Below are 22257 nucleotides of genomic sequence, written 5' to 3'. Positions count from 1 at the left end.
AGCAATGAAAATTTTTTTCATTAAAAGTGGAAAAGGCTCTACAAAAGTCCTGACTGCATCCACTCCAGTGGTCTCTGTCAGCATACCATGCAGTCAGCATCCAGATGGTAGGCACCCTGGACTCAGAGCTTCCTCCTGTGGCTCTCTGGCCAAGCTTCCATGTCTAGGAACCTGCTATTACAGGGCCAAGCACCTGGCATCTGGTGGTAGTGAGTGCCACCTCACGGCAGGCCCCAGAGTAGGGAACACAGAAGCTTAGCACACACGAGGTCACCCTTTGGTTCTGAAAACCCAGGTTGGCACTTTGGCAAAAAGTCCCTTATTCCCCTCCAGGCTCAGGGGACCTGATCCCACTTTTGAACTCGTTCATTTCCACCTCACGGCCTCTATTTACTTTTCCCTCTGCTTTGATCCCACTTTCTCAGGATGTTCACATGGCTCAATCCTAGCTTTTTAGGCCTCAGCTTGAATGTCCTCTGCTCCAAGATACCTTTTCAGACCTTAAACTAAATTAGCTGTTAGCACTATCATACTACTGGTTTTATTTTAAAACACTTTTCACTATCTAAAATTTTGCTTTATGTTCATTTGTCCATTGCATGTCTTGTCTCCCACCAGATTACAGGCTCCATGGAAGCAGGGACCTCATCTGTTGTCAGTGCTGTATTCCCTGGACTTAGAACGAAGCCTGGCACATAGTTTTCCAATATCTGCTAAACTGAATTATCTCACTCTGGAGCCCTGCCCTAGGCTAGGCCCCTCAGACTGAGAAGGGTCCCTAGCTCAGGACTGCAGGACAGATGCAGCCCTAGCAGAGGGCCAAGAAAGCCTAGGCCCCAGCCTGTCCTGTCTTGAAACACTTGTGTCAGTGTCCAGCTCTGTGCTGTCTTCACCTTGAAGACTTGGGGGGTTCTGGCTGGTAGGGGTTGGGGACCTGGCCCAAGCAAGTCTCAGACTTTGGAGGCACAGTCCCCTTTCTGCCAGAAGAGGGCTTTTTGGCCACTAGGTCATTGTCATCCTTGATCTTCTTGAGCCGGGCCTTGCTCTTTGGTGGTATGGAGAAGGTGAGAGAGCTCTTGTTGAATTCAAGTGGGAAGACACCTATGTCTCCATCAAAGCGGTTCTTGGACACCTGCAGATATCGTTTCCCTGGTCCAGTTACCAGCTTCCTGTCCTGAAGGATCATAACATTGTCTGCTTCCTGGCTTGCCTGGGGAAGAGGGGGCAGGAGGAAGAAGCAGAGAAACCTATGAAAGAAGAGAAAAGAGGGCGGCGAGGGTGCAGAGAGGAATGGCAATACTCCAAACTACTGATCATGGTGCTGGGGCCACTGGAGTTTTTCAGTTCCTTGGCAACCTTGCTGCTGTCCCAGATTTTGTACATGCTATACCCGCTGCATATGACACTTGTCCTCTAGCTTGCCACCCCACTCAACCCCAGCTTATCATTCATCTCGGTCTAAATGTCACACTTTGTATCTGAGACCATTCTTGGTCTCTGTAAATGAAGAAGGCACCACCATCTTTCCACTTCTGTGTTTTTTGCTTCCCCAGCTCCATGTTTGTCCCATCATGGCATACAGTTTGTGCTCCTCACCCTGGATTCCTTGTGCCCAGCCCAGGCCTGGCATGTAATAGGCATGAAGTGTTACCACTGGAAGCTCCAGGATCAGGCTGTTCCTGCTGCCCAGAAGGCCCTCCCATTTATTGAATTATTTAGCACGTATTGTTTGCCAAAACTCAACCCAACCTTTGTTGACACCTCTTCTAGGAAGTCTTCCCAGATGTCTTAGGCTGACTCAGATGTCTTTTCTTTTTGCTCCCCAAATACCTGAGCTGCCTATCATAGCTCTTATACTGAGTTGTAATGACTATCTCACTGTTTTCGCTACTAGAGGATGAGGGTAAATGACCAACTATCATCAGCCATTGTATTCCTAGCATGCACATTCTTCATGTGATGGCCCTAGAGGCAGCTGTCTCCTACCTCTTTCAGAAAGACAGTCAAGATGATTTAAGGCTGAGTGAGAGCTGTCCTTGGTCACATCTGACCCTTCTATTTCCCAAAGCTTGGGCTCCTCTAAAGACCACTTACTTTGGCTGAGCCAAAAATAGATGCTGTTTGCAGTTCCTTATCATCATCCTCCTTCCGGGGATGAATGACCAGTGTCACATGGCAGCTATTGTCTGTAGCAAACTTCCGAAAGGCCCCAACGATGTAGTCTTGAGCTGCAATCCTGCCCCCGCCCCAATTAAGCAAAGAGGTTATGGACACAGGCAGAAGGACAAAAAATATATGCATTTTTTGGACAACCCCACCCTACTTCACTCTACCCAAGGACTCACATTTAGGTCCCTGTCCACACCCCACACCTCTATACAGACAGAAATACACATGGGTGGTATGTGCCGGCACACGTCAGAAAACAAGTATGTGTGCCCAGAAGCCAGCTGCCTGTGAAGATGTGGGTTCAAGTGGGTTCCAGCTAGACAAGAAGATGTCACCTGTCTGTGGACAGCTGCTCGTGACCCATCATGAACTGCAGATTGTCAATGACCACATGACAGATGTCATAGACGTAGACTGCATGTTGCATTGTGTCTATTACAGTCCTAGGAAAGGGAAGAGGCAATAAATTCAGGACCATCCCAGGTAGGAAAGCCGGCATCCTGAACACTCAGGGGTGTGCGCTCCTGCCCTCCCATTCTCTGAAAATCCCAGGCCTAGGAATCTCACCTGATGCTCTGCTGCCCATGGAAAGTCATGAAGTACAGGGGCAGGTCCTCGAAGCGGTCTGCCCATTCATCATATTTGTCCAGTTGCTCTTCCAGCCGCCCCACAGCGAACTGTGTTAGCATGACCCGGGCCAGTCTCACGTTGCTGATCTCAAAGCTACCCCATAGTGTGTTTACCCCCTGGGTACACAAATCTAGGGCATACTCACTGATGAATGTTGTCTTGCCACTGCCTGTTGGCCCTGCAGGGAAGTTGAACACAGACCTGGGTGAGGGAGGACATCCTATCTTTGACACCAAGATATAGAGCAGGGCTTCAAAGTTGGGAAGGGAAAGCCTCCTCTCCAACATTTACCCTGGCTCAAATCCAAATGCTTTCGTCTCCTGGTCCTCTGCCTCCTACCCCATGGAGTAATTTCCCAAAGAGTCACCTGTGAAGACGGTCAGCTCGCCCTTCCGATGTCCCTTCAAGAGACGATTGAGGTCTGGGAAGCGGCTCCAGCGGACACCAGCTGCCTGCTCCACATTTGACAGTTCTCCTAGCACCTCTTCCCGAAGCTGCCGGAAAGACACGATAGACTTGTGCCAGGCAGGCAGGGCAGTACGCAGAATACGAGACAGATTTAAGCCTTGGTTCAGGGCCTCCAGGGGGCGGGGCTGCTGGTCCCCAGGCCGCACCAGGGAGCATCGCTTGGGGTTCAGTTTTCGGCCAAACAACTTGGCAGCTTCCCAGGACCGAAGGTCATCCCCCAGCCAGAGCACAATACGTCGAAACTGTTCAAGGTAAGGGAGCAAGGCAGGGGGTAAGCAGGTCGTTCCTCGGGGTAGGGCAAGGGTGGGCAGCCCTGTGGATTGGTTCAAGGCCAGGCTGTCCAGCTCACGACTCGTTAGTACCACTTCAACATCTCGACGACTGATCAGTGGTAATCCAAACAGATTGTGGTAGACACCAGGCCGGGGAATAGTGGTCTCCACATAGTGCACTCTATCCCCCTGGCCTTCAGCTCCTAGTAGCTTCAGGCCTCGTAATCCCAAACCTCCAGGGGAAAACCAAGGGAAGACAAGGCTGTGGGCAGGCCGCAGATACCGCACACTGAAACGTTTGAGTGTGTCATCTGTCACTTTGGTAAGGCCAAACATCACACGAGCCACCTGGGCCTCCTCTGGCTCAGGCAGCTCCCAGAGAGGTATCGCTCGGTCCCAGATCCTCCGGACCTCCTCACTGTCCTCGGCTTCTGGGGCCTCACTAAGCAGGGCCCCCTCTCTGGCCCCATCCCCTCGCCCCTCCACACTGGCCTGGAAGTCTTCCCAGCTCCCCTCTGCTAGGCTGGTCATGCAGAGAAAGCGGCCTGTGGTCTTGTCAATGAAGAGGCTGAAGGAAGTGGTAGTGCCAGTCTGATCCTTGAGCTGTGAGGTTCCCACAAAGGGGCTCGGTGCCCGCAGGCAGCTGTGGCCATCCTGGAAGGGGATCCCATGCACTCGCAAATATTGGCGGATTTCAGCTGCAGTTACAGGCAAAACTGGTATTTGCAAGGCTGGAAGAACCTCCTTCCTATACCGTCTTCGTGGAGAGCCTGGGACTAAGCTCCGGGGCAGGCCCCTCCGACCCATCCACTCTCCACGCAGGGGCAGCAGGATACGGAGAGGGTACCCACCCCGGAGGAGGACCCACATTCCTAGTCAAATCGAGGAAGTCACTACTTGAAATGACTTCTTGTGCCTGGCTGAGGTGCTTTCACGAGGTCAGACCCCAGGGACCCTCCAACAGCACCTTACAGAGCTGACTCTAGGTGGCGTCTTTCTCTCATCCAACTGCTCCTTCATAAACACCTCTCTGGATCCTCTTCAGCCCCTCTATGCCTCACAGCTGTGTCCACCTATATGGCCCTGTCACGTCTGTGTCCCTCTACCTCGTTCCCTACCTCTAAGGGCCTTTACAACTTATCCCCCGACCGCCTCACCACTCCGACCCTCCACACCGCCCCTCACCAATGACTTCTCTAGAGCATCTCTTCACTACAGCCCCTCCACGTAATCTCGTCGTCGTCCTCATCTCCACGGATGTCTGTCCTTTTTGTAGACCTTCTGCTCTAAGCCCCCAACTAGAGGCCCTCTCCGTCGCTCCTTCCCTCAGAGGGGCCTGAAGACGTCTTGGGCGCCCCTGGTTGGCTCCCGCCAATCTCCGCGCCAAAGGGACACCCGCCCCGCCTCCGCCCCAGTGCCTTCCTTCGGCTCCGCCACCAGGAGCCCCGCCGCTCTTGACTCTGACCCCGCGTCACCCTCTGGTCTCACCCCTTTCGCCAGCAACATGGGTCACTCGCGCGCGCCACTCGCTCTGACCTCGGAAGCAAAACTCCCGGGGGGTGGGGGGGAGCGGGTGTTCCCGGAACCGGAAGGCTCGCGGGGGGCGGGCAGTCCTCCCCCACTCCTCGGGCTCAGCCCCAAGGCCTGGGAGTTGTAGCAATGACGGCGCGCGGCACCCCGAGCCGCTTCCTGACCAGTGTTCTCCACAACGGCATGGGTCGCTACGTGCAGCAGCTGCAGCGGCTCAGCTTTAGCCTCAGCCGCGACGGGCCCTCGTCCCGCGGCGCCAGGTGAGCCGGGCGAAGGGCGCGGGTGTGCGACCCGGCAGAGGTCGCCTCGAGTCAGGAGTCGTCGTGCTCACCTTTCTTGTGTGCCTCAGGGAGTTCGTGGAAAGGGAGGTGACCGACTTCGCCCGCCGGAACCCGGGGGTCGTAATATATGTGAACGCGAGGCCGTGCAGTGTGCCCAGAGTAGTGGCTGAATACCGTGAGTGGGGCCAGGCGAGGGCTGGAGGGCGGCTTTGACGGTGGGGGTGGGGGGTGGGCTCGCCCTCCTCTCGTCTGACACCTGATCTGCCTTCCTCTTATTACACTTCCCTTTGGCCAGTTAACGGGGCACTGCGCGAGGAGAGCATCCATTGCAAGTCGGTCGAGGAGATCGCGACACTCGTACAGAAGCTGGCGGACCAGTCGGGCTTAGACGTGATCCGCATCCGCAAGCCCTTCCACACTGACAACCCTAGCATCCAGGGCCAGTGGCACCCCTTCACCAACAAACCGACAACGTTGGGCGCGCTACGTCCCCGAGAGATCCAGGATCCGCCCCAGCCCAGGTGCAAGCGCAGTGAAGAGATGCTCTACCAACTCCAATCCTAGGCTTTGGACCCTTTCTCCAGTAGAGGAAGTTATTCCTCTTGTAGTTCAGGGGATTCCAAGCCCAGGCAGGGTGATGGTGCCCACCAAAGAAGTTGAAGGCCAAAGCTTTTGCTTGGGATAAAGCTGCCTTTTTGGTGCTCACTGTGAGGGTCAGTGACTTTGTGAGTCTTCAAATTCTTATCCAGTTGAGGTCCCTGAAAATCTGAGTCTTCAAGGATTTTGAGGGTCCTCATTTCTGAAATCCAAATTTATAATTGTGATCTCAAATCACAGGAGTTTCAAGGCTGGCTTCTGAAGAGTACCTGATGTCCTTTTTCTGCAACCTTTAAGCTAGAGAAAGCTAGCACCTTATAGTCTGCTGAGCCTGGCATTGGGCCAGACACTTTATATCTGTGTGAATGTGTACATTTAGAGAACTGAGATTAATAAACTTGCCCAGGGTCACACAAGAGGTCTTACTTCAAATTGTGTGTATATTTAAAATACAACCCCATTTTTCATTATCCTAAAACCAGAAGCAGAATGTGTAATAACCCTCTGGGTGGTTAGTATCAAAGGCCATGTGATTAGTCTGGGCCTGACCCTTGGAGAGAGTGAGTCTCAGGCCAAGTCCCTGGTAACATGCTCACCTTGGTCCCAACTGCTTTGCCCAGACAGGCGCCTTTGCACAGAACGAATTCATGCCCCTTGTGGGGTTGAGGAGAGGTACTGACAAGCTTCTTGGGGAAGAACAAGAGGGCTGATAAACAGGGAGCATTTTCTAGGCTTAGCTAAAAGAGGGGATATTAAAGAAAAGAGCCAGTAGGTAAAAACCTAGAAAGCTTTGTATGAATTCTTTAACTGTTTTAATTTTGTTTGTCGTGCCCTTATCACTATCATTAGAGGACAGTGAAAAGGTCTCTGTATCTGCCCAGTGCAGCCAGGATGAAAGCAGGATCCTGGTTTCCTCTGCACATAGTTTATGGAGAGTAGGGCCAACCCTGCAATACCATTTTCATAGGCTCAGAAGCCTTCCTCTGGGGAAGGCCTGCCTAGACCAAGCAGACCACTTACAGCTGTGGGGAGAGAGGGTTATTTATTAACCAACCGGGGGTAGGGAGGAAAGCTGAGCCCAGGCTCCCCACTCTGTCACATGCCTGTTCCACCCACTGTGGTGGAGAGTGGGGGCATTCTGAAGTATAGCCATTCTCACAATAAATACATTCATTGTGGGGTGGAGGTGGAAGAGGTTGGGTGAAGGGCAGTAAAAATCCGTGAGATTCCATGTTCTCAGCTACAAAAATAACAGTCATCCTCACCCAAGGGGGATGGGGGAGCTCAGTCAGGATTTGATTGTCCCATATGGTCCTAGAGACTTTAGAAGTCTCTCGACCCTGAAAGTGCCCCGGTGAGGTAGGACAGGGGTGGGAGCCAGGCATCCAAACCCCCAGCCTCTGCCCTTTGCATAGTTCCAAGAATGGGCTTCATGTGCCAGGTGAGACATCAGAGCTTTCTTCCCCCTGCTCTGGTCTAGGGGTAGCAAATGCTTGGTCCCCAAAAAGGAGGCTGGCTCATTGAGTGTAGTGTTGATCACCCATCCTAGGGAAGTGTCTGTGAGGACAGCTAAATGAGAGAGGGCTCTCCCTTTGAAATGTCCATGGACCAAACCAAACTGACAGACAAAGGTCTGAGGCAGCAAGGGGAGGCTCAGAAGATGCATGTGAATTGAAATGTAAGCACGTGTGCATAAGGAGGGGACATGCCTGGAGCTCTGTCTCTGTCACTGTTGAGAGTGACCATGGGGATGGGGAGGCTGACTCACAAGGGCTGCACATTAAGGAAGAAGAGGGGAATGATACAGTCTTACCTCCCCAGGCTGGCTTATTGCCAAGTTCTTGCCAAAGAGGTCACTGCATGGGGCCGGGACTAGGAGAGAGGACTAGATGAGATGTGGCAATTAGGAGGGCACCCAAAGTCCAGAAGGGATGAAACAATGCAGCAGGAGGTGGGGGCGGGGGCCTTGCAGCCCAGCTGATAGCTCCTCCATGTGTGCATGTGAATGTATGCAGGGCTCGGGCGGATCTGGTGGCTGGCAGAGCATCTGGTTTCAGGACCATCCAGCAGACTGAGCTCTGCAGAGGGTGGTGATGTTGAGGCCATCTGGACCCACAGAGCCCTCCCTGCCTGGAAGAAAAAGGAAGGATTTGAGCAGACAAATGGGGCAGGAGGATGGTGTTCTCTCTTCCCAAGTGCTTAGGTTAAGGGCATAGGAACTGGGGCTGATCCTGAGGGAGCAATTACCTCTGAGGAGCACCGGTTGGCCTGGGCTGCTCACAGATGGGTCTGTGGAGACTAAGGGAGGGGCTTTGGCTGGGCCTGACTCTGGCCAGCCAGCCCTACAGTGACCTCAAAAAATTGGGAGAAGGGTCTCGAGTTGGTGGGGTTGAAGGTAGGGTGGCGGTTGGGGAGGCAGTGGCCCAGCCTGGGACAGAGAGGCTGGCTTGGAAAAGCCTTTGTCCCAGGCAGCTGGGCTCAGACAGAGCTCTCATCCAGGTGCTCTACAAGCTGCGTGTGTTTCCTCTTCTCTAGGATGCGGCTGAGCTCCTCGGTGAAGGAGCAGGGCCCTGCTGGCCCACTGCTGTTGCTCTGCCTCAGGAGCACATAGCTGTTTCCATTCATCCTGCGCAGCCGGCTGGGCAGTGCCACCAGCCCATTGGTCAGCTCAGCCGGTGGCGGTGGGGGTGGTGGGGGTGGTGGGGCTGGGGCTCCCTCCCGGGGGATGATCTGGAGGCAGCTGCCCTCCAAGCCCCCAGCCCCCTCCCCGTCGTCACCCTCATCTTCCTCTCCAGGACACTGGCCTGAAACTGTCTGCAGCTGCACAGCGGAGCCCCCTCCTGCCCGGCCAGCCCTACCCAGAGAGTACTTCCGTCGATGCCCTCGTCTGCCTCCCCGAAGACAGGCCACATAGAGGAGGGAAGAAGCCAGGATGAAGCAGAGGCCACCGAGTGCAGCAATGGCTAGCACATAGAGCAGCCTCACATCAGGAGCCAGCTGTGCTCCAGGCAAGGCAGGGGCTTGTGGGGCTGGGGCAGGAGTGGCTGGCCGGACCCTGAGGCTGTAGGAGGCCAGCAGGGTGCGGAGGCCATTCTCCTCAGCATAGCAGCCATAGTTGCCACTGTGCTCAGGCTGTGTGTCTGTCACCAGTAGTCCATCCACACCCATGCGGTAGCCATCCTGCCCGTCACTCAGGCCCATGCTTCCATTGAGCAGCCACAAGGCCCGAGCCAGGTTGGATGGCTGGTCACAGGGCAGGAGGACATCATCACCACGGAGCACAGAGCGGGTCTTCAGTGGTGGTGGTGGTCCTGGAGGGAGGGGGGATAGGAGGAATGGTCAGTGCCTGCCTACCCCAGGGAGAGTATTGGAGATGGCAAGCCAGATGGTTCACTGTTATTTCTCCAGTACCAAGCATAAGATCTCAAATCGTGGTGACAAATGACCAAGCTCTACGGGCTCTTGCTCCCATTTAAGGTTCATCCTGGCCCTTCCCTGTGTTTCAGTTCCTGCCATCTGCCAGTGATTCCTAATCTCCACCTCCAGCACAGAGTTCTCTCCTGACCATAAGACTTGAGTATTTTCCACATGCTGGGTATCTCCATGTGAGGCCTCCACAGCATGTCACACAAACTAAGGTCAAAGCCTCCCTCCCAAACGACACCAGGTCTTTTCCTTGAATTGTCATCACCTTGAATGGCACCACTAGCTACTCAGATGCATAAGTCAGAAAACTGGGAGCCTTCCTTGCTCTTTCTCCCCCTCGTTTTGTATCTAGTCATTACCAAGATTCTGAGTCAAACTCCTGTCAAACTGCTTGGGGTCAGGTTCTAATTCTGACCCTACTGCTTAATGGCTGATTAACTTTGGGCAATTATGTATCCCCCCTGTGCCCCTCATGGGGATGATGGCAATGGACCCCCTTCACCTCTTTCACGGGAATGCTGTGAGGATCGTGTGCTTTGTCAGTGCCTGGCACACAGGAAGTACTTGGCACATGTTAGCTGTGATTGTGAACTTCTTTCTGATACCTGCTCAGTCATCTGCTCTTCCTTGGGGAAGTATCCATTACCCTTCAAACCCTTGTCATAGTTGTAATTATTCCTTTTGTAACAAGAAACAATGCAAATAATCATAATGAATTATTTGTGTGATCATTTGTCTCCTCCTCGACCCTGTCCAAAACATAAGTACTTGGCTATAAGCTCCAGAAGAGACAAGAACCTTCACGTCTTGAGCCTGTTTCCTCATTTATATACTTCTTTTGGGCAACAAATGTTTGTTGAGCACTTTCTCTGTGCCAGACTCTGTGCTGGATCATCCTCACCAAAAGCACACAGCCAACTATTCAGATACACACATGCAGGAGCAGTAAATGGTGAAGAGGACAGGCTTTGTAGCCAGGCCCACTACATATCCATGAGTGTCACTTACCTGTGTCCCTGTTACTCTCACAGCCTCGGTTTCCTCTCTCTATGTCCTGTACCAGTGCTGTTCTGGAGAGAGAAGATCAGGACTCATGAACAAGGAAAACTGGGCTTCAGCTTCCCCAAGTGGAAGAGTCAGTAGGGCTGTTGCCAACTGGCCTCCACTCCCCTGATGGCTGCCTGTCGCCCTCTTCCCCTCAGGCCCTGATCCCCTGGACACATGGAACCCTCACACCCCTGAACACCTCCCGCCTGCTACCCTGAGACCTGTTGGCTACAGTGGCTGCCACACAGGCATGAGTGCTGGGGTTCCAGCCGCAGTAGGGGTCCCGGGCCAGGATGCAGTCGTAGCAGGAGTGGTAGCGGGAACAGCTGGACAGCGGTAGCTGGATGACTCCACTAGAGGCTCCCACATAGAGGCTATGCTGGGAGCCAGAGAGGACAGCTAGTTGGCAACATCCCACTCCCACTTACACGCACAGCCACTACTCTCTCTTCCCCATTCTTGGCAAGGCTATATTAAGGGTCATAAGTCAGAGGCTACCAGCATTGGAGAGATGACCAGATTTTCCACAGACTGGGGCTGCTTGAACACTTGCATCTCTTCGATAATGTGCATGCCAGAGCCCAGGACCACAGCCTTGTGGATCCAGCCGTCAGCTGGTATGGAAAGGGCAGAGGGTGAGACCCCTATGATGGAGTTTGTTTTGGCCCCCTGCAATAGACTAATGGGAGCAGTGTGGGAGTCAGGAGGTCGGGGACAAGGATTCAGCCAGAAGCAGGGGGCCCTCATGACATTAGTAACTCCAGCTAGTCATGGCAGGAATTACTGGGTTCAGAAGCATTAGTGATCAGTATCAAATGTCACTGTGGTTAGTGACAGGAGTCAGCAGTCACCAAGAGCTGCCAGTGGTCACCAGGGATGAGGAGTAAGTGTTCACTGAAGAATCAACATCAATGGTCACAATGGGTTTTGTGATCAAGAGTCAGCCAGGGGGCTAGAGGTCAGTAGGTATCAAGGATTTGGGTCAGCATCAGCAGAGGGATCAGACCAGGGGTCAGAAGCACCTGTGCCCAGAAAGAGCAGGTCATAGGTGGGTCCAGCAGGCGTGGTGACAGACGTCCCTGTGAGGTGTGTGTAGCGCACGTTGCGCTTGAGCATCAGGGGTCTTCCACGTGTGGGCACCACAGGCCGAGCCATCAGTGGGTGCAACTTCACAAAGTCCAGGACCAGGGATGGCAAGTCCTGGGATGAGTTGTAGCCTCGGGTGCGCAGTGAATCTGTGATGCACTGGGGTGGGGCACAGGTGGTGAACCTCAGGACTCCACCACCTGCCTGTCCTCCCTGCAAGGCTAGACCCTTTCTCCTCTCCCAGGGGTCCTGTGAACTCAGCACTGACCCCAGCCCTGGGCACTCACCGAGCCAGGCCGGGGCTCTGGTACCCCGCCCTCATAGCGGCCCCAGCGCCGGGCACCATCCTGGTATTCCATGTAGGGGCCTGCGAAGACAGCCTGCACCTCAGCTAGGTCATAGCGGCAGACGGCTGAGGCCTCTAGAGTCTTCCTAGGATGGGACAGGGGAGGGGTTTGAGTCACAATGAGTGGAGCCTGCCCCGCTGCCCAGCCTGGAGCCCACTGTTACCATGGCCAATCCCAGCTCCAGGCCCACAGGGTCTCTCCCGAGGGTCAGAGGCTGCTGTGGCCTCTGGCCCCAGGCTAGCTGGATAGGTCTGAAATTCTCTTTCTACGGCCAGCCCTCCCAACAATGGATCCTATCTCATCCTCATCGACCTCTCCTCCAGCCCGTATGTTCTCCCCAGTTCCTTGCCTCCCCGCTGTCCCTGCACTGACCACTGTGTGGTCAGCATGAAGGCCGCATAGAAGTGCGTGTGGGCTGAGGTGCCAGCGTCCAGGCTGCAGACACCTCGTAGTGTCTCATACTGTGGAATGTGGCAGATGAGACGCGCCTTTAAGAAGGAGGTCCACTTTTTCTGCAGAATCTTCTTCCCTCCCAAGTCTCCCTGGAGGTAGGTGCATGGAGTCAGGGGCCAAGGTCAGAGGTTCAGTTTCTACACCTTTGCCCCAACCTCAGTCCTACTCACCTTGCACACACGGGCCACTCGAGCCACACGGTGGCTGCTGCGGCTCTGAGCAAAGCTGCCAGAGCCCTCCTCAGCACCACGCTCCGTAAAGAAGTAGTAAACCTTGTCATCGTCACCCACTGCGCTGGCCTTGCTCTCCCGCACCAGGACGGAGAACACAAACTCAGCATCTGTGGGTTGGGCAGCTAAGGTAGCTTCTGAGATAGCCTGGGGGACCCCCTACTGCCCGGCCCTCAGTGACATACAGGCAGAGAAGCTCACCTGGGGATTTGGGGATGGGATGTTCAACTGCCCAAGGAAGCAAAGATGAAGAATGTCCCCTGCCCCCCAGCGTCCTGTGTCCCATCCTCCTAACCATTGAGCCAGTGTATTGGTGCCTCCTCAGTCCTCAGGGAGTGCGGGTGGCGGCTCCGGCGGATGTCAGGAACACTCCGAAATTCATACCTTGTGGCTGTATAGAGGCCTCCATCTGCAGCAGGGACATGCCGGGCATGAGAGACATATTTCATCCAATAAGGCACACAACACACATGGGTGGCAAGTCCTAGCGCTGAGATCCATGTCCCACAGCCTGCTGGATGAGAGGCAAGGGTGGGAGGAGGGTGCGCTCACCGATGACAAGGCCTGTGAAGCCACGGGCTGGGTCGTAAGGACACTTCTCCTTTCCCTCCTCGAAGCTGGTTGGCAAGGTGAAGGCCTCGGCATCCTTGGGGAATGAGGGCCAGAAGTCAGTGGTCTGGAGGACAGGCAGGGTTGTGGCCCAAAGTCAGACCAGTCTGGGGGCAGGAACCAGGTATCAGGGCTGGGCAGACATACTCACAATGGCTGCACAGAGGGGCTGGAAGGCATGAGTCCCGCATGCATAGAGGTGGGTGGCATTGAGCCGCTGGAGGAATCGCACATGGTTGAAGCACTCCGTCTGTGGGCCAGGAGTGGGAGGGCAGTGAGTCCCTGGACCGCTTAGAGGCCTCTTTTATTAGTCCAGCTTTGTCATCCAGCTCTTGCCCCCACCCACAGGACAAACAGTTTTTTCCAAGATCCTGGTGGATCTTCTCACTGCTCAAAACACAGAATATGTGCTGGAACTCTCTGCCTTTGGCCTCCTAGACACATGACCCTTCTTCTCTCATCTCTTGGATTACCTGACACACACTGCCAGCTTCTCTTACCCCCTGCCCCCCAGTTCAGGGGCTTCCAGGGCTCTCACCACCCTGAGATGCTTCTCTCAGAATCTCCCCCTCAGCTGTGTCTCCCAATCCTGGCACACACAGTCCCTTTGGGGTGACACCATCAGACCTATCCCCAGGCTCTGGCCTTCTCTCCACCTGATATTCCACAGATCAAACTCACCTTGTCAAAAACCAAATTCATTCCCTCCTCTCTAACCTCTTCCTCCCTCCTAAACCTCTTCATCCAATCTTTCCCACCTCACTTCCTCCTCCCATCCTATGAGTCCAGAATCCAGGAGTCATCCTTGCTGCTTCCCACTCTCTCACCCCATTGAATCCCTCTTCCACGATTAAATCTTTGTCCTCAATGTCTCTTGGCGTGGTCCACTTCCCCTCCACCTCCACCACCCTGGTCCAAATGACCATTACTACCTATATCCCAGACAACTGCAGCGACAACCTGTCAGCTCTCCCAACCCTCTGCCATTCCTTATAAAAATGGTACTTATTCAATGAATGAGAAATACATGGACACAGTATAAAACTGAAAAGGTACAAAGGTATGTTGTACACAGGGCAGCTCCTTTATCCCTGCTGCCTTCAAAGGGGACTGCTGTCACCAGTGTCTGATTTCCTTCCGGAGATGCTCTACTGGTCAGTACTCTCGTGCAACCCACTTTCCAAGGCATATTTAAAAAATGTAAACCAGATTGTGTCACTGCTGTATTTAAAACTCCTTCAGAGGCTCACCAGGGGCTTGGTCATAGGCCCCCTCATGCTCCAGGCCCTGCTTGATAGGGCCCTGCCCCTTCATCCAGCCTCACTCACCCTACCCCAGCCACACTGGACTCTGCCTGTCCGATGCTTTGAGCTGCTGCCCTCGACTTCTTTGCCCTGTTAATGATTCCTCCTTCTGCCTGTTACCTGGGTTTGAATCCATGCAGGCCTTTGTCTCATCCCTCTCCCTCTCCACCCGCCTGCTCAGGCCTCCCTCCTCTGACCCCCACGATGCCCCTGACCTCCCCACTGCCTTTTCTGCTTTCAGACTCACTCTATTTTAGTCCACCTACTGCCAGGGGCCAGAGAGGAATTCTGTGATCACATAAATTGGAAACCACAGGTAAAATCCACCTTTCTGGGGAGTTCTCAGAGCCTTATGGGTATTACAGTGCATTGTGGGATTGAACATGCAGCGTTTCCCAAACTCATCCGACCATCAAATTCCTCTGTAACAATTAGTGTTCCTCAGAACATACTTTGGAAAGTGTCCTCCTAAAGCCTTGTACCCGAAGTGTGCTCTGGAGGCCAGCAGCATCTGCTTTACCTGGGAGTTAGAACTGTAGAATCTCAGGCCTTTCCCCAGACCTACTGAGTTAGCACCTGCACCCATGACATAGCTTGGAGATTCATGTGCAGAGTAAAGACTGAGAGATTCTTAAGTATCAATTGGTGAGGGTGCCCACTGTCACAGAACAAAACCCAAACTCTCAGTTGGCCATTCATGGCTTTCCATGACCTGGGCTCCACCTGCCTCACTAGACTCACTTTCTACCCAAGCTACATCAAGAAACAGCCTTTGATGAAATCTCCTAGAGGTGCCTCTTTAAATACAGCCATCCCAACACCACCCCAGACCCACTGAATTAGGAATCCCTGGGCTAGTGGACCTTGGGAATGTTTTTTTCAAAAAGCTCTGCAGATGAACGTTACATAGCCAGACATGGGACCCTTGCAGAAACCCTGTTCTTTAGCCAGAAAGGGCTGACACTTCACTGACACTCCTCCATGGAATACTGGGTACTTGAGCTATTCCTTAACCAAACCTCATTTTTCTCCTCTGTAAAAATGGAAGATAATACCATTTTATAGGGTTATTTTAGAATTAGGTGAGGTAATAGATAAGTCAGCACTTACCAGAGATTACTTATTGTCATCACGATTATTATTTGGGAGCCCAGAGGAGATTAAGATGCCATTGCAGGCCAAGCTAATAGGTCACCAGATGTCTGAACTGGAAGGGCTGTGCCAGGGCCTGCCACTCCAGCAGTATTTAGTGTTTACTGTGGTTGCTGCAACTGACTGGCTGATTTGTATCGTTCTATCTGTGCCCCCACCAACCCCAGCATTCCCAATTGAGTAAAAGGAAAGGAGCTTGGGATAGGGCAGCCCACATACCTGGTTGTTTTTGCCTTTTTGATGACATTTGCTTTGCATCTCTGGGGAGGCCTCCCAGTGGATCTAGAGAAAGTTAGAAGGAGACGGGTTGATGCATTGAGCCCAATACTCTTTCTTGCCTTTCCATATTACCTGTGGGACCAGGTGATAGGACCCCAGGGAACAGGGGAAGTTGGGTGCAGGTAAGTTTCAGGAGGACCACTGGATTGTAATGGAGACCCAGGCTGGGAGGGCAGTGCTGTCTGCAGGGGGCTATGGAAGGCTGGCAGGAAGCTGAGATTTGGGGGAGCTGGATGAAACTGGAGATCTTCTGGGTGGTCCAGGTTCCAAGGGCTAACCTCTTTGTGACCCCCATCTCCTATGTCACGGGCATTGAGAGAGAACAGGGCTCCTCGGGCTCCCACCAGCAGCCTTGCCGAGGCTTCCTCTAGCAGCAGTGTTGAGTAGTTCTGGGCTTGGCTCTTGAAGTGCCGAGTCCTGGAGAGCTCTGGGGAGAGTGGGAGCTATGAGCCCAGCTCTGGGGTTGCCTCCCCACCAGTAGCCCTGGCTCCTGCTGCCTTTTGAAGTTGGGGGAATCTAACCTTCATAGGGGATGGTCATCCGCGGAGTGGCATCTAGTTCTCTGGATGGTCTCTGTGGCGAGGGTCCAGGAACTGCAGTTGCTGTTAGGAAGCTCAGGAGGAGGAGCCAGAACCTCCCCAACATCTTCCTGGGGATGCCCAGACAAACAAGACCCCCAAAGGAAGCCAGGACCAGAGAGACGGGGGATGATGGGAAGAACAGTTACAGGGGTCAAGGTCCAGGGAGGCCACTTAGGTCAGAGGTCATGGGGCCAGGGAGGGTCTTGGAATCGGGGAGACATGGAATCACAGGGTTGTGTGGCCATGGAATCCCACGTAAGAGGTCAGAGAGAGGAAAGGATTACACACTGCCTTTATGCATCAAATAAACTCCATGGGGAAAGGGAGTTGTGGGGTCATAGAGAGGTTGTAGATCACTGATGGGATCACCCTGCCCGAACAGCTGGGCTAGTCCTGGTTCTGTGAGGTCTGTTTCCTAAACGAAAAAAAAAAACAGGAAAAAAAAGTCCTTTGATCTGTGTTCAGGTGGAGGTGGATGGCATTTCCTTCACACTTTAAGTTGAACTTATGGGAGGTGGCCCAAACTCCTTAGAACTCCCAGGTCGCAACAGATTTACCGATTTCTCAGCTCTGATTCAGGAAGTTGGGTGGAACTCCCCCTCCTTATAAGGGGACATCCCCCAACCCAAACCCAAGGTCATAGTCCTCCTCTGACCAAGTCAGAGGCTTATGTAGGCCTCAGTCTGAGTGGAGCTGGGGTTCTTGGAGAGAATGCCTCTCTTCCCAGCAGTGAGACATGACAAGGCAGCAGCTGCCCCTCCTGCCTGCGGGGGTGCCTTATGCGGAGATGTTTAATGGGCCTTTGTTTATTTTGTCCTGTTTTCCCTTTGTTTCTTTTCTCTGGCCTGAAAGCTCCCTCTGGAATTTCTCTTTAGACACTTCTCTTCAGCATTCATCTCAAAGAGGGTGCACATCTCTGCCCTGCCTGCGTGAGTCTGTACTACACCCTCTTGCTAGGCATCTGCACATGCCCCTACTGGCAAACAAGCACTCACAGGCATAGCAGGGAGTATGAGCCCCACTGGTTGCACAGGTGTCCTGTCTGTGCAGGAGGCACTAGTGTGCAAGACCAGTTAATTGAGATGCAAACAACATGGAAAAGGTGAACAATCCCTGAGCTCTTAGCCAACTCCCCTGACACATCTTGGAGGCTATTCACCACACCTGGACTCTCCCTCAAGCCAAGTTGGGGTGGGAGTGGGTGGCAGGCCTCCTCTGACCCTTATAACAGGCCTCGTATCTGAGGTGGCTCCTGAAGGCTTCCTGGACTGGGCTGGGTTAGGTGTGGAAGAAGCCTGATCCACCCAATCTCATCAGATGCCCACAGACAGGGCCAGAGGGGCCACTGTCCTCTCCTGTCCCTTCCAGGTCAAATATTAACAATGTGGCCTTGAGGAGAGGGGAGGGATCAGGAGCTGGCCAGAGTGAAACAGGAATCTGGAGCATTCATTCAAGAGGTAAAGGTCAGCACTATAGTGGACAGAGCCCAGAGGGGGAAAATGGATTATGAGTGGAGAGAAAAGGGTCCCTGGACCACAGAAAGGATGCCAGCAATTCTTTTGGGGACTGGGGCAGCAGGAGACCCCAGGCAGACTGCCCTTGCCCCACCCCTCACTGTGGAGGCACACCTGTTTACATTTGGGGCCTCTTGTTTGCTTAGTGAAGAAACAGAAGGAACCCTATGGTTGGGAGGGTCATTCCCTAGGATTGGGCAGGAGGAACACACCCTGGGTCAGAGGGCCTGCTCAGTGTTGTGTGTGGCACATTTACACAGGTTTACGCAAGAGTCACTCGTGTCAAGAGGAGGGTGATGTGCATGCAGGCAAGTGTACACGCATGCGTTCACAGGAGGGCTGCAAACACATGTACTCACAAGAGAGTCATGCACACACACATTCACAGAGAGGTTTGTGCACACATAAAGGACTTGCCATGTGTTCATACAGATTCACAAGTAAGGTTATATTCACAAGCCCCATCATTCAGCAGGTCACATAGCCTCAGAGACTGGCAAGGAGTGTTATAAATCCACACACATGTGCATATGAAGGACTATATAGCTTTTCACAGGAGGTTCCTGAGCATGCACACATATGTGTAGGGACATGCAAGCAAATCCAATGATACGGTGGGTCAGGCATGTTCATCATGCTCATAGAACAGTCAAGTATATGTGTGTTCACACAGTACTCAAACACAATTACATCTTCCCAGAGACAAGCGTATGTACCTACAGGGGTCCAGTTCTCACAGCAGGCTTGGAGGCTGCCAGTGCCCACTGAGGGTGAGGTGTAGAGCAGAACCCCATCTCCCTTGCTGAGAGTCCCAATTTTAAGACCAAATTCCAAGTGTGTGTGTGTGTGTGTGTGTGTGTGTGTGTGTGTGTGTGTAAAATGATGGTGGGGGGGGCATCTGCGCCTGGGATGCACGCATGGGTCAAGGCCACTCTTCAAGGGAAGGAAGGGGTACCTAACCCAGGCACAAGGAGGGAGGTCCCTAGCTTTAGCAAAGGAATGATGGGATGGAACACCTACTTTAGCACTGCTCTACTTCTATGTATATTGCAGTTCTAGATATGGGAGTTAGGCCTGACCTCAGCCCCCATTTAACCTGTTGGGAAAGAGGGCGGGGCTAAATGGGGGGAGTAGCAGCCGCCCTTCCTCAGTGGCTTAGAGGCTTCAAGGTCTCAAGTCCATACCCCACACTTACTCTACCCCCCAGTTCCACAGTTTGGGTTCCTTCACAGGGTCAGCCCCCTGAAGCTTCCTACTATTAGATCCAGGGTGCAGAGTGGAGGGCACTGAGGGAGACCCCCCCCGTCCCCCAAACATTATCAATGTAGGATCAGCAGGCTCTCGACCTTCATCCCAGATGTGTGGCAGTATCTCCCGCTACCTGGTAGGATGTCCGCCTCTCCGGCCAGAGAGCCCCTCCCCCGCCACCCCCTCCCTCCACCACGCCGGACAGTTGCTGTTCTCTTCTCTCCTTAGGTCTAACCTCAGTCTCTCCTGCTGCCGCAGTTCGAGGACAAGCTCTCCTTTGATTCTGCCCGACGCCGAGAGACATGACCCAGATCTCGGGAACATTGTTCGCCACGCGGCCCCCGCCCCGCGCCGGTCCCCGATTCCGCGGTGGCGGGTCTGCGCCCATAGCGGCCCGAGGCCTGGTCCGCGCCCCTCTAGAACCTTTATGCGGGACCTGGGGACTTGGCGGTGAGAAAGGCCTGGCCAATCAATCTTGGAGGGTGGGCTGGATGTGTGGAAGGCCTGGCCTGGCCTAAGCCCCCCTGCCAAGGCCCCGCCGCCGCCCGCATTCCCTGCCTCTCACCTTTGCGCTCGGATCCCCGGCCATAGAGAGGGCTCCGCGGCCCCACAGCACCAGCTGCGGGAGGAAGGGGCCGCGGCCGGAGGCGGGGCGGAGGTGGAGGCGGAGCCGGGGGCGGAGGTGGGCTGGAAGGCGGGACCAGGGAGGCGGGGCCGGTAGGATGGGGTGCTGCCAAGGGCGCCACTCTCTTCCTCCGCACCCCCAACCTTAATAGAGCAGGTCTGAGGCCAACACTCATATACAGCCCTCCAGTATTTGGCTTCTCTATCCCTAAGGGCCGCGTACCCGGCATTGCCCCCTAGTGGTGGCCGCACCACTTGGCGCGCCCTCGACGGTCTTAAAGCCTACCTGCTCTTCTCTCCAGCCCTAGGACCCCCTCCAACTTGCCTGCTATTGGGGATGGCAAACCTGTTCTCTGGGGGCTTAGCTCTCCGGGGCCCCCTGGGCTGTCCCCTAACCCGGATCTCACTTCTTGTACTCCTGCCAACTCTTCTCTTCTCTGCCAAGGACGGGGAGGGCCACACTAGGTGGCAAACAAGTGTTGGGGGCACCTCTAACAGAACAGGGTCTTGATTCCTAGCTCAAGGGCCTCCAGACTCCTGGTCCTTCAGCTTAAGGTCTGAGTGGGTGAAGGGGATCAGGCCTGGAAAGATAAAGTAATAGCTTGACTAGAAGTACATACAGAAAATGTTTTTTCTGGATAAATAAGCCACAACCATTTGCACTTGTCCATTCAACCAAGTCTTAGATATTACTGGAGTTCACCTCCTTAGGCTCTGGATCACTCAAGACACCTGGCTTCCCTTGCAGCCTATCTTGAATATCATATTTACTCTAGATTTTCCAGTGAACTCACCCTAGGCAATCAAATATCCTAGGCTCAGTCACTGTACTCAGTGGCAATCTAGGAAGCCCCCACAGAATGAACTCCTGAACGCCTTTAACTCACCTAGGATGGTCCTCCCATGCAATCTCTGGCCCTGCCAATTTCCCCTCAACTTGGGCCATGTCTCCTTCTGGCCACCCACTACAGACCCTCTAGGGTTTGAATTAAACCTGAGCTCCAGCCATGACCTGGCCTGATCTTCCCTCCCTCATGCACGGCAGCACTGATATGGGCCCAAGAGCAGGATTAAAATGATGAGGGCCACAGATAACTGACTTGCGTGTGCCTAGGAGTCTGAGTTCTGGAGCTGCAGGGGGCAGGGTAACTGGCAGATGGGAACTGGCCTGAGAGTGGATGAACAAGATTCAAGCTGGCATTTAACAAAAGGGACCCTGGGAAAGACATGTCATTCCCTTTTTTATGAATTCCCCCAAACTGGCACTTTGTCATATACAATCTTGTAGTTTGAATTGCTGGGTGTGACTGCAGACTGCTAGACAGCAGAGCCCACATCACACTTCCACCTCCTCTAGCACTCTGTAAAACATTATGTATGTGTGTGGAGGGGGAGGTGGCTGGGGAGAAATGCTTAAAGTGTATACACACTTTTACAAAGTGTTCAGATTCATTTTTTAACTGTACCCTCATTCCATCCTGAGGAATTAATAACCCCATTTTATAGATGGGAAAGTGGATTCTAAGAGGTTAAGTAACTTGCCTTGAAATTCATTCTTGTATTTTCAGAAAGGACAGTCAGGACTAGAAAAGCCTTAGAAAAGAGGGGTCAGGGTAAGCCTGAGGAGAATTATCAAAGGGGGCAATGTGCAAGGTTGTGCACAGTGTTGGGGAGTAGGCAGTACAGAAGGGGCATTTAAGAGTTAAGTGACTTTGATTTGATACGATGGGAGGGTTCCTAGTGGGAAATAGAAGGGAAATGTCAGCCAAGTAGTTTGGAAAAGACCATAGAACAAGTCCTGAAAGAGCTGATAGATTAAGAAGTCCACGCTGGGAACACCAGAAAAGACATGGCTGAGAAACAGAAATACGCAGTCCTTGTGGGAAGGTGGGTTGGGGTGACAGTGGAGCGAGGGCAGGAAGATTGTTAGCCCCATAGTACCAGACAGGAGCGAGAGTAAACTCCGGGGCCCAGTGGGCTAAGGGGCACAGCTACTTGGGTTCTCACAGAGCTGACTCAGATACCACAGGTGGGGACAAGTAGGCCCAAGGGATCTGGTGGCACGTTCAGCATCCTACTCACCTACACTAAATTGAGGCCAGACTTTCTCCTCAAAGGTGCTCTGATAAAGCCTCAGAACCTCACACATTCTCAAATGAACAGTATATGTAAATCACAATAATGCTGGGTTCCAGCATGGCACTTGCTAAACTGCAGCTGGGCAGTTATTTCAGTACCTCCAATAATATAGATTCAGAACACAACCCCTTTCTCTTTGCTATCCTCCTACTTCAATCTCTGAACCCAATGAAATGATCAGATGTGATAGCAATTAAAGGAGCTTTCCACAGGAAGCCTCTCATTGACAATACTCCTTTCTGCAAATAAAGCTGATAAACTATGAATGAGG

At 53.3% G+C, this 22257-nt stretch overlaps 3 protein-coding genes across 10 annotated transcripts; 1 reads left to right on the top strand and 2 right to left on the bottom strand.

The window, feature by feature from the left end:
* Positions 1-5100, bottom strand: TWNK (twinkle mtDNA helicase). Of its 6 annotated transcripts, none has more exons than XM_036898731.2 (6): positions 5028-5100; positions 3167-3293; positions 2737-2977; positions 2505-2612; positions 2095-2236; positions 1-1210 (listed from the first exon to the last, which is right to left on the bottom strand). In XM_036898731.2, the coding sequence occupies exons 1-6, from the start codon at positions 5043-5045 to the stop codon at positions 890-892; spliced, it is 957 nt and encodes a 318-aa protein (XP_036754626.2). In that variant the 5' UTR covers positions 5046-5100; the 3' UTR covers positions 1-889. The 6 variants fall into 6 exon arrangements, with proteins under 6 accessions (XP_036754626.2, XP_036754628.2, XP_036754629.2 ...); XM_036898733.2 differs by lacking the exon at positions 5028-5100 and adding an exon at positions 4725-5021 and having other exon boundaries at positions 3091-3293; XM_036898734.2 differs by lacking the exon at positions 3167-3293 and having other exon boundaries at positions 5028-5067.
* A 19-nt stretch (positions 5101-5119) lies between these two features.
* MRPL43 (mitochondrial ribosomal protein L43) lies at positions 5120-6365 on the top strand. Its single transcript, XM_036898740.2, is given in 4 exon segments — positions 5120-5329; positions 5419-5525; positions 5646-5858; positions 5861-6365. Coding segments are annotated over 4 exon segments (477 nt in total). The 5' UTR covers positions 5120-5198; the 3' UTR covers positions 5887-6365.
* Positions 6366-6369: 4 nt separating this feature from the next.
* On the bottom strand, positions 6370-21587 carry SEMA4G (semaphorin 4G). 3 transcript variants are annotated; one of them, XM_036898728.2, is made up of 17 exons: positions 19789-21573; positions 16402-16876; positions 16159-16307; positions 15821-15883; positions 13297-13395; positions 13089-13182; positions 12832-12945; positions 12477-12646; positions 12226-12395; positions 11794-11938; positions 11443-11665; positions 10919-11034; positions 10642-10799; positions 10382-10443; positions 8806-9258; positions 8200-8236; positions 6370-8080 (listed from the first exon to the last, which is right to left on the bottom strand). In XM_036898728.2, the coding sequence occupies exons 2-17, from the start codon at positions 16523-16525 to the stop codon at positions 7801-7803; spliced, it is 2457 nt and encodes an 818-aa protein (XP_036754623.2). In that variant the 5' UTR covers positions 16526-16876; positions 19789-21573; the 3' UTR covers positions 6370-7800. The 3 variants fall into 3 exon arrangements, with proteins under 3 accessions (XP_036754623.2, XP_036754619.2, XP_057362206.1); XM_036898724.2 differs by having other exon boundaries at positions 7973-8077; positions 8195-9258; positions 19789-21587; XM_057506223.1 differs by lacking the exon at positions 19789-21573 and adding an exon at positions 19459-19780 and having other exon boundaries at positions 7973-8077; positions 8195-9258.
* Positions 21588-22257: the final 670 nt, after the last annotated feature.

Source organism: Manis pentadactyla, chromosome 8 (genome assembly GCF_030020395.1).
Source record: "Manis pentadactyla isolate mManPen7 chromosome 8, mManPen7.hap1, whole genome shotgun sequence".
NCBI classification, from domain to species: domain Eukaryota; kingdom Metazoa; phylum Chordata; class Mammalia; order Pholidota; family Manidae; genus Manis; species Manis pentadactyla.
This window is presented reverse-complemented; position numbering and strand designations above follow the sequence as displayed.